Source organism: Chroicocephalus ridibundus, chromosome 3 (genome assembly GCF_963924245.1).
Source record: "Chroicocephalus ridibundus chromosome 3, bChrRid1.1, whole genome shotgun sequence".
NCBI classification, from domain to species: domain Eukaryota; kingdom Metazoa; phylum Chordata; class Aves; order Charadriiformes; family Laridae; genus Chroicocephalus; species Chroicocephalus ridibundus.
In genome coordinates, this window is record NC_086286.1 from 129,268,072 (window position 1) to 129,284,094 (window position 16,023).

General features: G+C 64.7%; 1 protein-coding gene across 2 annotated transcripts in view; it reads left to right on the forward strand.

The window, feature by feature from the left end:
* The window catches only part of DNMT3A (DNA methyltransferase 3 alpha), a 46,259-nt gene extending 36,851 nt beyond the window's left edge, over positions 1 to 9,408 (forward strand). For both annotated transcript variants that reach the window (XM_063330812.1, XM_063330811.1), the window contains exons 8-23: positions 26 to 184; positions 277 to 384; positions 935 to 1,091; positions 1,307 to 1,456; positions 1,742 to 1,786; positions 2,387 to 2,466; positions 2,660 to 2,772; positions 5,415 to 5,598; positions 5,714 to 5,798; positions 6,120 to 6,265; positions 6,535 to 6,625; positions 6,712 to 6,860; positions 6,947 to 7,032; positions 7,513 to 7,582; positions 7,937 to 8,055; positions 8,187 to 9,408. In XM_063330812.1, the coding sequence (XP_063186882.1) occupies positions 26 to 184; positions 277 to 384; positions 935 to 1,091; positions 1,307 to 1,456; positions 1,742 to 1,786; positions 2,387 to 2,466; positions 2,660 to 2,772; positions 5,415 to 5,598; positions 5,714 to 5,798; positions 6,120 to 6,265; positions 6,535 to 6,625; positions 6,712 to 6,860; positions 6,947 to 7,032; positions 7,513 to 7,582; positions 7,937 to 8,055; positions 8,187 to 8,328 (1,884 nt within the window). In that variant the 3' untranslated portion in view covers positions 8,329 to 9,408. The remainder of the gene's footprint in view (positions 1 to 25; positions 185 to 276; positions 385 to 934; positions 1,092 to 1,306; positions 1,457 to 1,741; positions 1,787 to 2,386; positions 2,467 to 2,659; positions 2,773 to 5,414; positions 5,599 to 5,713; positions 5,799 to 6,119; positions 6,266 to 6,534; positions 6,626 to 6,711; positions 6,861 to 6,946; positions 7,033 to 7,512; positions 7,583 to 7,936; positions 8,056 to 8,186) is intronic.
* The last annotated feature ends 6,615 nt before the right edge of the window (positions 9,409 to 16,023 follow it).

Here is a 16,023-nt window from a genome sequence, read left to right on the forward strand (position 1 = left end):
CCCCTTGTCCCCTCTCCCGGCACAGGATGGCCGGGGTTTCGGCATTGGTGAGCTGGTGTGGGGCAAGCTGCGCGGCTTCTCCTGGTGGCCTGGGCGCATCGTCTCCTGGTGGATGACGGGCCGGAGCCGGGCGGCCGAGGGCACCCGCTGGGTGATGTGGTTCGGAGACGGCAAGTTCTCGGTGGTAAGTGGCACCCGTGGGGTGGGGGTCCGGCCGTACTCCCCCCTGTCCCCAGACATCCCCCAGCTCACAGCGACGTCCCCTCTGTCCCCCAGGTCTGCGTGGAGAAGCTCCTGCCACTCAGCTCCTTCGCCAGCGCCTTCCACCAGGCCACCTACAACAAGCAGCCCATGTACCGCAAAGCCATCTATGAGGTGCTGCAGGTGAGTGCCCGCAGCTGCAGGGTGGCACCGGCCCCCCCGCACCGGCATGTTTTGGGGGGACATCGGTGGCCAGCCCCAGGCAGGATCCATGGGAGCAGGCAGCTGCCCCTCCGCCCTGCCAGGATCTGTCCCTCCCTCACCTCCTGCACCCAGCAACATCCAGGGGGGCACAGGATGTCTCTTAAAAGGGTGGGGGGGATCTAGAGGACTCCCTAGAGAGATTCTGGGGGGCTCTTGTCCCAGCCAAGGGTGTCTGGAGGTCTGTTGGGAAGCTGGGGGACAGGTTGGGGTCTCTGCAGAGTTGCCGAGGTCGCTGGGGGGTGATGCTGGGGGGGGGTCCTGGCTCTCTGGGGGGCTCTTGGCAGTGCTGAGAGGTGTTGGGGGTTTCTTGTGGGACGACGGGGGTGTGTATGACCATGTACGTCCCTTGGGGGTAGGGGGCTGCCCGGTTGGGCAATGTGGGCAGCGTCTGGAGCAGCTGGGGGGGGGCCTGGCGCTGGGGACCTCCTCGGCAGGTGGGTGACGGCCAGGGCTGGGGCTGCCCTGGCAGGTGGCGAGCAGCAGAGCAGGGAAGATCTTCCCGGCGTGCCCCGAGAACGACGAGACCGACACCTCCAAGGTGGTGGAGATCCAGAACAAGCAGATGATCGAGTGGGCCCTGGGCGGCTTCCAGCCCTCCGGCCCCAAGGGCCTAGAGCCCCCCGAAGGTGAGTCGGGGGGAGTCACAGGGACCTGCTTGGTGGCCCTGGCAAATGTCCCCCGGGACCCTTGGCCACCAGGCCAGCGCAAGCTTTGGCAGAGGAAGCTCCGTGGGGCTGGCAGGTCCCGGGGGGCAGACAGATCCCCCTGCGGGACACAGGGCCATTGATGGGAATCCTGTTGATGGGACCCCCGTTGATGGGACCCCACACACCCATTTCAGAGGAGCGAAACCCCTACAAAGAAGTTTACACGGAGATGTGGGTAGAGCCAGAAGCAGCTGCCTACGCACCGCCCCCACCCGCCAAAAAACCCAGGAAAAGCACAACAGAGAAGCCCAAGGTCAAGGAGATCATCGACGAGCGCACCCGAGGTACTGCCCGGGGGGTCGGGGATGCCCCCGCACCCACCCCCGCTCTCCACGGGGCTTTGCTTGGCCGTGGCCGTGCCAGGGACCCAGTGCTGGGAGGGCCATGCTCATGGCGGGGCTGTGGGGTGAAAGCTGCTCTATGCCTGGTTCCCTTCTCCACTGGGGACATTCCCTCCCGGGGGTCCCCTCCATTTGTCTCCCTCTGGGGGCTGCGCAGAGGGGACCTGGCTGGGGCAGGGCTGGCACCGGGCAGGACCCCTCCACTCTGACACTCCTGTCCCTTCCCAGAGCGGCTCGTTTACGAGGTCCGGCAGAAATGCAGGAACATCGAAGGTGAGTGTGGGGCTGGGACACGTCCTGCTCCCGGGGACGGGGTTTTTCCCCAGCTGGGCACCAATTCTGGCTGCAGAGCCAGGAGGCAGAGGGGGCTCAGAGGGGCGGGGGGTGTCTAAGGAGCTGAGGGATAGGTTCGTCCCATCCTTCAGCCTGGCTGGCAGCAGGGGCTTTGATGGTGTGCTGTCCTGGGTGGCGGCAGGGACCCCTGGGACACTCCCCGGGACGGGGGATACCAGCACAGGGAGGGCTGAGGCTGGGGATGGAGCGAGGCAGGGCTGAGGGGGGGCTGTTGATGGAAGGGATGGGGACAGGGAGGCGGTGGGAGCCCTGCCCCGCTGTCCCCAGGGTTGCTCACATCGCACCACGGTGGCTGTCCCGGTGGTGTCGGCAACTTGGGGCTTGCAGGGGGCTCTGCCACTCCCCAGTTCAGGGGGTGAAGCCGGTGTGACCCAGACACGGGGGGTGAGTGTTTGCCGGGGGCAGCAGCAGGAGGTGGCTCGGGGTCGGACTGCTCCCCACATGCCGGGCTCGCCCCGGTGTGGGGTGCCGGGGGGGGTGGCAGAGCCTGGGGGTAACATCTCCCCTCCTACACCCCAGACATCTGCATCTCCTGTGGGAGCCTCAACGTGACCCTGGAGCACCCTCTATTTATCGGAGGAATGTGCCAAAACTGCAAGGTACGGCACAGTGCAGGCAGCCCCGGCACCAGGCGGGCACGGCCGGCTCCCCCCACACGCCCTGTCCCAGGGGTCTGTCTGCCAGACCCCTCTGCCAGGAGCCGCCCCATCGGCCTCGTGGCAGCGTCCTGGCGTCCCCAGCACAGGGCTCGGGCTGTGCCACACTCACGCCTTGACTCTCCTTCTCCCCCAGAACTGCTTCTTGGAGTGCGCGTACCAGTACGACGACGACGGCTACCAGTCCTACTGCACCATCTGCTGTGGTGGCCGCGAGGTGCTCATGTGCGGCAACAACAACTGCTGCAGGTCCGGGGCCGCCGGCCCAGTGTGGGGCTGGGGAGGTTTTGGTGGTGCCATGGTCCTGGGCTGGGGCTGGGGAGGTTTCGGTGATGCTGCCGTCCCAGTGTGGGGCTGCGGAGGTTTTGGTGGTTCCGTGGTCCTGGCGTGGGGCTGGGAGATTTTGGTGATGCCACAATCCTTGCGTGGGGCTGGGGAGGTTTCGGTGGTACCACAATTCTGTTGTGGGGTCTTGGTGATTCACCCTGGCCTTGACATGAGGCTGGAGGGATTTTGGTGATGGCCCAGTCCTGCTGTGGGGCTGGGAAGGTTTTGGTGATGCCACAGTCGTGGCATGAGGCTGGGGGAGGTTTTGGTGATGCCACAGTCCAGGTATGGGACTGGGGAGGTTTTGGTGGTGCCATGGTTCAGGCGTGGGGCTGGGGAGGTTTTGGTGGTGCCACCATCCCGTCGTGGGGCTGGGGGAAGTTTTGGTGATGCTGCAGTTCAGCATGGGTCTGAGGAGGTTTTGGCGATGCCAGTCCTGGTGTGGGGCTAGGATATTTTGGCGATGCCACAGTCTTGGTATGGGACTGGGAGGTTTTGGTGATGCCTTGGTCCTGATGTGGGACCAGGGGGAGGTTTTGGCAATGCCCCAGTCCCAGCAAGGGGCTGGGAAGGTTTTGGTGGCGCCTCAGTCCTGGCCCTGGAATTTGGTGATGCCAGCCCTGGTGTGGGGCTGAGACGTTTTGGTGATGCCACAGTTGTGGTGTGGGGCTGGGAAGGTTTTGGTGGTACCACCGTTCCGTTTGAGGGGGGTTGGTGATGCCCCAGTCTTGGCATGGGGCTGGGAGGTTTTGGCGATGCCTGACCTCAGTGCCCGGGAAGGTCACGGAACAGATCATCCTGAGTGCCATTATGCAGCACATGAAGGACAGCCAGGCCACCGGGCCCCATCAGCAGGGGTTCGTGGAAGGCAGGTCCTGTTTGACCAACGTGATCTCCTTCTGCGGCAAAGTGACCCACTTGGTGGATGAGGGACAGGCTGTGGATGTTGTCTACCTAGACTTCAGTAAAGCCTTTGGCACAGTTTCCCACAGCATTCTCCTGGAGAAACTGGCTGCCCGTGGCTCGGATGGGCGTACCCTTCGCTGGGTGAAAAGCTGTCTGGCCGGCCCGGCCCAGAGAGCGGTGGTGAATGGAGTTCAGTCCAGTTGGTGGCCGGTCACAGCGGTGTTCCCCAGGGCTCGGTGTCGGGGCCAGTTCTGTTTAATGTCTTTATGGACGACCTGGAGGAGGGGATCGGGTGCACCCTCAGTCAGTTTGCAGAGGACACCAAGTTGGGCGGGAGTGTCGATCTGTGGGAGGGTAGGGAGCCTCTACGGAGGGATCTGGACAGGCTGGATGGATGGCCCAGGGGCAATGGTGTGAGGTTCAACAAGGCCAAGTGCCGGGTCCTGCCCTTGGGTCACACCAACCCCATGGGTCACACCAACCCCATGGACGCTCCAGGCTGGGCAGAGTGGCTGGAGAGCTGCCCGGCGGATGAGGACCTGGGGGTGTTGGTCGACAGCGGCTGAGTATGAGCCAGCAGTGTGCCCAGGTGGCCAAGGAGGCCACCAGCATCCTGGCCTGTGTCAGCACCAGTGTGGCCAGCAGGAGTGGGGCAGCGACCGTCCCCCTGGACTGGGCACTGGGGAGGCCCCACCTCGAGGGCTGTGTCCAGGTTTGGGCCCCTCACGCCAAGAAAGACCTTGAGGGGCTGGAGCGTGTCCAGAGAAGGGCAACGGAGCTGGTGAGGGGTCTGGAGCACAAGTCTGGTGAGGAGCGGCTGAGGGAGCTGGGGGTGTTCAGCCTGGAGAAGAGGGGGCTGAGGGGAGACCTTCTGGCTCTCTACAGCTCCCTGAAAGGAGGGGGTAGCCAGGGGGGGTCGGGCTCTTCTCCCAAGGAACAGGCCATGGCACAAGAGGAAACGGCCTCAAGTTGTGCCAGGGGAGGTTTAGGATGGATATCGGGAACAATTTCCTCCTGGAAAGGGTTGTGAAGCATTGGAAGAGGCTGCCCAGGGCAGTGGTGGAGTCGCCATCCCTGGAGGGATTGAAAAGCCGGGCAGACGCGGTGCTGAGGGACGTGGCAGTGTGGTCAATGGTTGGACTCGATGGTCTGAAGGGTCCCTTCCAACCCAGGGGATTCTGTGGTTCTGTGGTTCTATGCCCCAGTCTTGGCATTAGGCTGGGAAGGTTTTGGTGGTGGCCCAGTCCTGGCATCGGAATCTGGTGAATGCCAGTCCTGATTTGCGGCTGGGACGTTTTGGTGATGCCACAGTCCTTGTGTTGGGTCTGTGAAGGTTTTGGTGGTACCACCGTTCCATTTGGGGGGGGGTTGGTGATGCCCCAGTCTTGGCATGGAGCTGGGAGGTTTTGGTTGTGCCCCAGTCCTGGTGTGGGGCTGGGAGGTTTTGGCGATGCCGCAGGTTCCAGCTGCAGGTCTTTGCCTGGGGCAGGCAGAGGTTTGGGCAGTGCATTGGGTCCTGGTGTGGTGCTGCCGGTCCCGATGTGCCCCCCTGCCACGGGCCTCCGAGGGGCACGGCCGCAGCCGGCTGAGACAGCGTGGCCATGCCAGGGGGCACCGTCCCCAGCCCCGCCGCTGACGCTGGCTCCTGGCTCTGCCAGGTGCTTCTGCGTGGAGTGTGTGGACCTGCTGGTGGGCCCGGGGGCGGCCCAGGCGGCCATCAAGGAGGACCCCTGGAACTGCTACATGTGCGGCCATAAGGGCGTCTACGGGCTGCTGCGGCGGCGGGAGGACTGGCCCTCGCGCCTCCAGATGTTCTTCGCCAACAACCACGACCAGGAGTTTGTGAGTGACCCTGCGGCAGGACCCCGCAGCCGGGCTCCCCCCTGCCCGCCACGTCCCCCTCCCTGCTGCCCGCCATGTCCCCCCTCCCCGCCTGACACCCACCCATTGCTTTCAGGACCCACCCAAGGTGTATCCGCCGGTGCCGGCCGAGAAGAGGAAGCCCATCCGGGTGCTCTCGCTCTTCGATGGCATCGCCACAGGTGGGTTGGGGTCCCCGGCTCAGCAGCCCCTGCAGGGACCCTCCTTGGGACCAGCATGGGGGGAAGAAGGGAGTGGGACACCACAACTGTCCGGCCTCGGGGCAGGGGCGTCCCGCACCCACCGGGGTGTAAGCAGCGGGTGCACAGACCTGTGCCACAAGCGGGACCCCCGGGTCGGATATTCCCATGGGCAGCCCCCGCCGTCTCCTCTGCCCTCGGGGTTCTGCGCTTGGTGGGGTGCAGGGGAGGGGGGCAGTGGTGGTGACAGGTCCGGGGGGGCCATGGTCCGCGCACCGCCCACCCCAGCCCCGCTCCCCGCAGGCCTGCTGGTGCTGAAGGACCTGGGCATCCAGGTGGACCGCTACATCGCCTCCGAGGTGTGCGAGGACTCCATCACCGTGGGCATGGTGAGGCACCAGGGCAAGATCATGTACGTCGGGGACGTCCGAAATGTCACCCAGAAACACGTACGTCCTGCCCGCCCGCCCCTCCCCCATGTCCCCCCCCTCCCTGCAGGCAGCGGGTCCTCCCAAAGCGCCCCGGTGTCCCCAAGATTGGTTCAGTCCCTTGTCCTGCATCTCCCCATGCAATGGCCTTCACCAGCATGGCCTCACCATCCCGCCGGGGAGCTCAGCCACCTTCCACCCCTCCGTGTGTCCAGGCGTCCCCCCGGCCGGTGCGGTGTCCCCCGAACCGTCGGCAGCGCCCGGCTTACCAAGGGCTCTCCCTCTTGCAGATACAGGAGTGGGGGCCCTTCGACCTGGTGATTGGGGGGAGCCCCTGCAACGACCTCTCCATCGTCAACCCGGCCAGGAAGGGGCTCTATGGTAGGTGTCTCCTTGCTGGGCTGGGGCTGGCCCCCAACACTGGCCCCCCACCGCTGACACCAGCCCTTCTTGCTCTCTCCTCCCAGAGGGCACCGGCCGGCTCTTCTTCGAGTTTTACCGCCTGCTCCATGAAGCCCGGCCCAAGGAGGGCGACGACCGGCCCTTCTTCTGGCTCTTCGAGAACGTGGTGGCCATGGGGGTGAGCGACAAGAGGGACATCTCGCGCTTCCTGGAGGTGAGTGCCGGGCGGTCGCTGAGGGTCCTGCCCCCGCCGCCGGCAGCCGAGCCCCGCTGACTTCTCACCTCTCGCCCTTCTCACAGTCCAACCCCGTCATGATTGATGCCAAAGAAGTGTCTGCAGCACACCGGGCACGGTACTTCTGGGGGAACCTTCCCGGGATGAACAGGTTGGTGACAGCACACCGGGGCCATGCCGGTCACCACCCGCCGGTCATCCAGCCCCTGGTCCAGCACCGGGAGGGAGGGCGGGGGCTGCGGAAAGGGCCAGACCCCTGGGTCCTCCCCCAGCCCAGACATGGCTCTGGGGGTCCCCTGGCCCCGCTCAGTGCTGGGCAAAGTGACACTGGGTGACAGCACACCCCAAAAGTGATGGCCCCCACAGAGGGGGCTGGTCCTGTCCTTGCTCCCTCGTGCTGGTGGGGTGGCGTGGAAGCGTCCCTCCCCAACAAGGGCCATGGTGGCACATGGCTGGTGGCCACAGGTGGGCTCCTGTGGGGATCGGCTTCTTCTGATGCTGTCCCCTCAAAACAGCCTTGGCCACCCAGTGTCCCCCACCAGCCAGCAGAGCTGCCCTGCACCCGTGTGGGTGCTGGCATGGGGACGTGGCGCTGCCTCCTGTGCCCACCTTCCCATCTCTCTGCCCCCAGGCCACTCGCGTCCACAGTCAACGATAAGCTGGAGCTGCAGGAGTGCCTGGAACACGGCAGGATAGCCAAGGTCAGCTCCGGCCCGCGGCGTGCCACCGGTGGGGACAACGTGGACGAGGGGGCGGTGGGGTCCTGTGCCCGTCCCTGGTGTCCTGGACCCCTTGGGCTGCAGGGGAGGGGTCCTGCCAGGGTGGAGGGGGGGGATGCGGCGGTGGCACCGTCACCCCGGGGTGGGAGTCTGGAGGTGTTCAGACCCCAGCTGGATACCGTCCTCTCCAGCCTGGATCACCCAGGACTGGATGATCTCCAGAGGTCCCTTCCAACCCCTACAATTCTGTGATTGGAGTCCCCCCGCCCTGCCCGCCCGTGGCCGGGGGCTCCGTGTGTGTCCCCCCGCAGCGTGACAAGCCTCTGCCTCTTGCAGTTCAGCAAAGTGCGAACCATCACCACTCGCTCCAACTCCATCAAGCAGGGCAAGGACCAGCATTTCCCCGTCTTCATGAATGAGAAGGAGGACATCCTGTGGTGCACGGAGATGGAGAGGTACCGCGGCCAGCCCAGGGCTCGCCACGGGGCTGCGCATCGCGCTGGGGTGGGGGGGAACCCCGCGTCCCTTGGGGATGGCACCCCCCTGACCCCGCTCCCCGTTGTGTCCCCCCCTGTCCCCCCCGCAGGGTCTTCGGCTTCCCGGTGCATTACACAGACGTGTCCAACATGAGCCGCCTGGCCCGGCAGAGACTGCTCGGCAGATCCTGGAGCGTGCCGGTGATCCGCCACCTCTTTGCGCCCCTGAAGGAATACTTTGCCTGCGTTTAAGAGAGACAGACAGGAACTGGTGACACGGAGCGAGTCAGAAACAAAACCATCGATGCCAAGTGAAAACACGGAATGAGAGAAGAGTCAGCACCCAGAAGACGGGATTTCGCAGCCCGACGGGAACCCGGCACATGTCTCCCCGAGCGAAAGGGTTCGGTGTCCTCTCCTGAATTTCCAATGTTCAGCTTTTAGCCTATTTAAAAAAAAAAAAAAAAAAAACCACAAAAAAAAAACCAACGAAAACGACAAAAACACAAAAAGGAAACGAAAAAAAAAAGAGAAACAAACAAAAAAAACCAAAACCATATTTTTATTTTTTTTTGGGTAAACTTTTAATTTTCCGCTCTTTTCTGGCTGGGTTTTTCTGTTGGTTTGGTTTCTGCTTCTCGGAGCAGCGGGCGAGACGAGACTGCCGTCGCCAGCTCCGCTCTCGGAGGAGGGGAAACGGGCGGCGGGGAAAACCCCAGCCGGGAGAGAGCGGAGGCGAAGGAGAAAAACCCGCTCGCTCTGTCTTGCGCCGAGCGCGCGCCGAGCTCGCGCCGAGCTCGCCGCCCCGGCCGCCGGCCCGGCGAGCTTTGTAAGGAGGTTCGGGGGGGGGGGAGAGCGCGAAAGCGGCAGGGAAAGGCGCTCGGCCGGCTCCGCGAACGCCCAGCGACTTGAGCCTCACTCTTTTTTCCACCAGCACCGTTCACTGGTGATATGGAGCCGACCCAACTGGCAGGGAAGCCGAGAACACACACAACCACAACACACACCTTTTCTACAGTATTTTGGGTGCCTACCACACAGGAAACCTTGAAGAAAGCAAATTCTAGAAGCCGCTGTTACCTCTTGTTTACAGTTTATATATATATGATAGATATGAGATATAGATATATATATATATAAAAGGTACTGTTACTACTGTACAACCTGACTTCATAATGGTGCTTTTAAACAGCGGGGTGAGTCGAGACATCAGCTTCCATGTTGCCTTACGTGCCGGGCCTTTCCGAGCGAGCGGCGCGGGAGGGGGCCGGGGGCAGCGGCCGGGCAGGAAGCGGCTCCATCCCGAGTCATGCAATAACCTTTTTCTGTCCTAAAAAGAAAAAAAAAAAAAAAGATATATATACAAAAAAAAAAAAAAAAAACAAAAAAAAAAGGAAGCGCCTCCCTCGGAAAGCGGCGTCGCTTGCCCGCCCTGCCCTGCCCAGCCCTGCCCGCGCCGCCCGTCCTGCCCGCGCCGCGCACAAACGTACTGGTGCTCTTCTGCGTACGTGGCGTCCCCGGCCGGGTCGGTGCTGGTTGTGTCCCCCCCCCTCCTTCCCCGACCCGGCGGTAGCAGCAGCGGGATGCTCCTGCCTGCTCCTGCCTGCGGGTGCTGCCTGCTGGGGGGGACACGGGTGCTGTGAATCGGGGCTCTTTGCCGAAGGCTGTTGGCGGTGCCGCGCCAGCAGGGCTGCGGCAGGCAGGGAGCGGAGCGCGGGACGGAGCAGTGCCGGAGCGTGGCTTGGGGCGCTTCTGACACGGGACAGGGGGACGGCGGCGGGTCCCCGCACCCTGGTGCTACATCCGCGGGGTCGGCATGAGAGCGATGTCCCGGCGAGGCGGGATGGGGACCCCGGTGCTGCCCACGGCGTCGCCTTGTGGGGCATCGCTTCTCTGTCTGAGCGTGGTCTTGGAGTGTGTCCTGGTGGTGCCCCGTGCTGGGGGTGGCCCCTGTCCTGGGGTGACGGGTGCCCGGTGGGCGCGGGAGCAGCGGTGTCGGTGCCGAGGGCAGCAGGGCGAGCGGTGGCGGCGTTGGCGGTGCGGAGAGGAGCCATGGTGCGTGCAGGCAGGCAGGGTGCAGGCAGGGTGCAGGCAGGTGCTGGCATTGCGGTGGATGGTGCTACTCGTCTGGCAGCTGCGGGTGCCGCGGCGGGTCGGTGGGGCCGGCTCGGCACCCGCTGCGGCAGCTGGATCCGGTGCCCGGCGCTGGAGCCGGAGGGGCTCCGGCCAGGGCAGGGGCTGGTGCTACGGCACGGGGGAGGCTCACGGAGGGTCTCCGGCCCGTTCGCCGTCTCTTCTCTAACTGTGAAAGGTGCTGGGGGGCCGCCGGCCGCTCGGTGCGGGGTGCTGGCTAAATGGCACCGAGCCGCGCCGGCGGCCCCGGGGTGCTGTGAGGTGCTGGGACGGGGGGCGAGCAGGGGGGCGGCCCTGGGGGCCCCCCCACCTCCCCACCACGTTTGGTGCTACCGGGGGGGTTCGGAGGCCCCTCTGTCGGTGTGGGGAGCTGAGCCGGCGCGGGGCGGCCGCGGCGGGGGGCTCCGCGGGGCCCAGCTTTGCCGGGTGGTAAAGGAGGCGAGGCGGGACGTGGCCCCCCCGCCCCGGCCCCGGGTGCTGAGCCGTGGCTGCGGGCTCTGGCTCAGTCCCGGGGCCGGATCTGGCACGGGACTGCTGCGGCGGCGGCGGGCGGGAGCCTCGCACGGCCGCGCCGCACCGGGTGCAGGCGCCGCGTGGCCCCGCAGCGCTGGCTGCGGGTCCTGCGGCATCGCACGCGAGCCTTGCGCAGCCCTGCAGCGCCGCTCGCAAGTCCTGCAGGGCTCGGCGGCACCAGCCGCGGGTCCTGCACCGCTCTGCGGCGGCGGGCGCAGGTCCTGCATGGCCCACGGCGCGAGGCGCGGGTGCTGCACGGCCCTGCAGCATCGCACGCGAGTCACGCGGAGCCCTGCAGCACTGGCTGCGGGTCCTGCATGGCCCTGCAGCTCCGGCTGCGACTCTTGGCATGGCCCCGCAGCCGCTGGGTGCTGGTCCTGCATGGCCGCGGCGCCGGGTGCGAGTGCTCCACGGCCCTGCAGCGTTTGGGTGCTAGTGCTGCGCAATCCTGCAGCACCGTTGGCGAGTCCTGCATGGCCCTGCAGCGCCGGGTGCAAGTGCTACGTGGCCCTGCAGCACCGTCTGCAGGTCCTGCACGGCCCTGCAGCATCGCATGCGAGGCGCGCGCAGCCCTGCGGCACTGGCGGCGGGTCCTGCACGGCCCTGCAGCGCCGGCTGCGCATCCCACGTGGCCGCGCAGCAGCGTCTGCAGGTCCTGCGGGGCCCCGCAGCAGGGTTTGGGGGTCCCAGCGGACCCCGCGCCGGCCCGGCACAGCCCTGCGGCGCTTCCCTGGGACCCTCTCGGCGCCGCGGTGCATTTCGCGGGACGGGTCCCAGCGCTGGGTGCCGGCCCGGTGCGGCCGGCGGCTCCTGCACCCGTCCCGGGCGCCCGCGGTGGGATGCCTGGAGCCGGTGCCGGAGCCGGTGGCAGCGGGAAGCGGGTTCCTGTCCCGGCACAACTGGAAGGGCGCCGGGCTCGGCGGTGCCGGGGGGTGCGTCGGCGGCTCCGCGGCGGGTGCCGGCGGCGGTTGGGACCGTGGGGACGCCTGGGGAAAGAGTTCAGTTTTTAACGTACCCGATTCATGTCTTTTTTTGTAAAACAAACAGGCAAAATTTCGTTGCACAGCCCTTGATGAGACAGTAAAACCAACAGGAATAAAAAAAAACAAACCACAACCTAAATTCCTTAAGATCCGCCGAGGGAGTAGGTGACAAACACGGTGCTAAAACATTTTATTAAAAATATATATTGTTAAATTAAGTCTGCTGTCTGGACAATGACTGTTTGTTTTGTTTTCTTGTAGTGGAGTTTCAAAGAGCACTATTATTTTACTCTTATATATTATTATTAAAAAAAAAAACGAGAAAAAAAAACAAAAACAAAAAAAAAACAAAAACAAAAACAAAAAAGGCATTTTAACTTTGTACTTGAAAACTAAACGAGAGATTTCATGTGTTTTAGCCTAGACATTGAAGTAGCTGACGCTTAACTATTTGTGGGGAATCATGTACTCATCCCGAGGAATAAGTGCGTAGCCCGGTTCCCTCCTCCCCTAGGATTTGGCTCAGCCCCTGCCCCACCGCCACATTCCCGGCAGCGCCGGCGCCACCGCGGCCCCCGGCCCAGCGTCCCCGGCTGCTCTTCCCCCCGACCCCGACTCCTCGCCCCCTTTTAATTTTCTACTTTTTTTCTCTCTCTCTCGGTTCGTTCCTTCCGTTTTTTTGTTGGTTCGTTTTTTTAGGGTCGCTTCTCTATTTATTGCCGCTGAATACTGTGCATTTCACCGTATGGTTCTGGCCCGCGGGGCTTGCCCGGCACTCGTTGTATCTGTGTAAGTATTGCTCGTGACATAGCTGTTCTGAACTAATTAAAGGTCAATGCGTACAGCAGATGTAGAAAGTCTGTCCGTTCCGCTTCCATCCCATCCTCCTTTTTTTTTTTTTTAATTATTTTTATTTTTTTTTTTCCTTCCTTCGGTGCCCAGAAGAGTATAATGCAGACGAGCTCCTTTCTAATGTACTTGTGCTGGAGAACACTTGAATAAATGTACTGTTTTTGTGCAAAAAAAAAAAAGAAAAAAAGAGGAAAAAAAAAAAGAGACAAAAAAAAAAAAAAATCCCAGCTCCCTGCAGTTCCTGCGCTCTCTGTGCTCTGCGCGGGGGGGCCGACACGGTGGGCGGGGGGGCCATGGGCGGGGGGGCTGGCTCTGGTGGGTGGTGGAGTCCAGGTGATGGTGGGGCCTTGGTCAGCGGTGGGGGCCCGGTGGGTGGGACGGGGGGTCCCAGTGGGTGGGGGGGTCCCGGGAGGCCCTGGGGGCACAGAGGGCGGTGGGATCTCGGCAGGTGGGGGGGTCCCAGTGGGTGGTGGTGGGTTCCTGATGGGTGCTGGGGTCCTGTTGGGTCGTGGGGTCTCAGCAGGTGGGGGGGTCCCAGTGGGTGGTGGGTTCCTGATGGGTGCTGGGGTCCTGTTGGGTCGTGGGGTCTCGGCAGGTGGGGGGGTCCCAGTGGGTGGTGGGTTCCTGATGGGTGCTGGGGTCCTGTTGGGTCGTGGGGTCTCAGCAGGTGGGGGGGTCCCAGTGGGTGGTGGGTTCCTGATGGGTGCTGGGGTCCTGTTGGGTCGTGGGGTCTCGGCAGGTGGGGGGGTCCCAGTGGGTGGTGGGTTCCTGATGGGTGCTGGGGTCCTGTTGGGTCGTGGGGTCTCGGCAGGTGGGGGGGTCCCAGTGGGTGGTGGGTTCCTGATGGGTGCTGGGGTCCCACTGGCGTCCCGGTGGGTGCTGGGGTCCTGGTGCAGGTGATGGGCTTTCAGTGGGTGGTAGGTTCCCCGTGCAGGTGGTGGGGTCCAGGTGATGGTGGGCTTCCAGCGGGCACTGGGGTCCCAGTGGGTGGTGGGGTCCTGGTGCAGGTGGTGGGGTCCCAATGGGTGGTGGGTTCCTGATGGGTGCTGGGGTCCCACTGGCATCTCAGTGGGTGGTGGGGTCTTTGGGATTTCAGTGGGTGGCGAGGTCCCAGTGTGGGTCATGGCGTCCCAGTGGGTGATGGGGTCCCAGCAGGTGGTGGGGTCCAGGCGACAGTGGGGTCCCAGTGGGCACTTGGGTCCCAGTGAGTGATGGGGTCCTGATGGGTGGTGGGGTCCAGGTGACAGTGGTGTCCTGGTGGGTGGCGGGGTCCCGGCAGGCACTGGGGTCCCGGTGGGTGGTGGGGTCCAGGTGACAGTGTGGTCCCAGTGGGCGGTGGAGTCCCAGTGGGGTCCCGGTGGGCAATGGAGTCCTGGTGGTGACCGTGGGGTCCCAGCGGGTGGTGGGGTCCCAGCCCTGGGTGCGGGGGGTGGTGGGCTGAGCCCAGCTCCTGGGGCAGGGCACTGGGGGCTTCACTCGTGCGGTGCCGGGGTGTGGGGGTGCAGAGCCCCCAGCAAAGAGGGAGCCCCCCATTTCTGCCCCACGAGCAGCTCCTGCCTCAGTTTCCCCTCCAGCCAGGTAGTGCCGGGCGGGTGACGAGGCTCCTGGGGACCCCCCAGTCCCTCTGCCGGACCCCGAGGTGGCCCAGGGGACCCCTTGTGGGACAGAGCCCTGGAGAGGGGCTGGTGGGGGCGAGGGGCTGGGTGGGTTGTGGGGACGGGGACGGGATGGTGGCAGGGACGGGCTGCGGGGGCACGCGGGGACACTGGGGCTGAGCCGGGGGCTGGGCCTTCAGGGGACCCCCAGGCCAGGAAGAGCACCCACCCCCCACGATTTGGGCTGCCCAGGGACGGGCTGGGGCTGGGGAGGGCAGGGACCGGTGACGAGCGCCTGGAGATGGGCCTGGAGGAGAAAAACTGCCCAGAATGGAGGAGAACCGAGCTGGGGCTCTCCTGAGACACCCCGACCCCCCCCAGAGCAGCACCCAAGGGTGCCCAGGGGCTGCCGAGGTCCTTGTGAGCACCCCTCCTCGCCTCCAGAAGGTGACGGGGACAAGGAGGGACATCACTGATGGGTGGAGAACGGCCGATGCCCTGCAGTGCTGCCTCCAGCGCTGGGACCACCGACATCAGAAGGACACGGAGCTGTTGGAGCGGGGCCAGAGGAGGCCCCGGAGATGCTGGGAGGGCTGGAGCCCCTCTGCTGGGAGGACAGGCTGAGAGAGCTGGGGGGGTTCAGCCTGGAGAAGAGAAGGCTCCGCAGAGACCTTCCAGCCCCTGCCAGTCCCTCAAGGGGCTCCAGGAAAGCTGGGGAGGGACTCTGGAGCAGGGAGGGGAGCCATGGGACGAGGGGGAAGGGTTTTACACTGGAAGAGGGGAGATTGGGATGAGCTATTGGGAAGAAATTCTTTGGTGTGAGGGGGGTGAGCCCCTGGCCCAGGTTGCCCAGAGCAGCTGTGGCTGCCCCATCCCTGGAGGGGTTCAAGGCCAGGTTGGCCGGGGCTTGGAGCAACCTGGGCTGGTGGGAGGTGTCCCTGCCCAGGGCAGGGGGTGCCACTGGGTGGTCCTTAAAAGTCCCATCCCACCCAAATCTGTGACTCTGCCATGAGCAAATCCACAGGGGCAGGTCACTCTGCTCGGGGGCTGAGCTGCCACCAGCGGGACGGAGCCAGGCGGGAGGAAGGGGACAGTGGGGACTCAAGGCCAAAGGCAAAGTCCTGCCCTGGGCGGGCAGAGCCCTGGCAGGGACACGGGCCGGGGACAGCGCTGCTGGGGGGGGCCCTGGCAGACACAACCTGAACCGCAGCCCCCGGTGTCACACGGGGGACACCAGCCGCAGGGACGAGCCCAGCCGAGGGCCACCACGGTGCTCCGGGGACCGAGGACACACCGAGGGTCGGGGCTGTGCCGGGTTGGGGCAGGGACCTGATGGGGTGACACAGATGGGGTGGGACAGGGACAGGGGGTGGGGTGGGGAAGGGGCAGCAGGTCCCTCCATCTGCCCCTAGTCCCCCCCCCCGGTACTGGGGGCCCCAAGGGACGTGTCCTGCGCCCAGGGTGACCTGTGCCACCGCTGCCCCAGGCTGCACGCAGGGCACGGGGCGGGGGGTCGGGGAGGGGGGGGGGACAGCATCGCCGTGTCCTCCTGTGCCCCGTCCCCACACGCTTGCGAGCCGGGGGACACGGCGGTGGGCTGTGCCGGGTGGGACTGGGGGATGCTGGGCTGTACTGGGTGTTACTGGGAACCACTGGGTGTTACTGGGCGCTGCTGGGCTGTACAAGGTGTTACTGGGAACCATGGGGTGTTACTGGGTGCTGCTGGGCTGTACTGGCCTGTACAAGGTGTTACTGGGCTGTACTGGGCTGTACAAGGTGTTACTGGGAACCACTGGGTGTTTCTGGGCGCTGCTGGGCTGTACTGGGCTATACAAGGTGTTACTGGGCTGTACTGGGCTGTACAAGGTGTT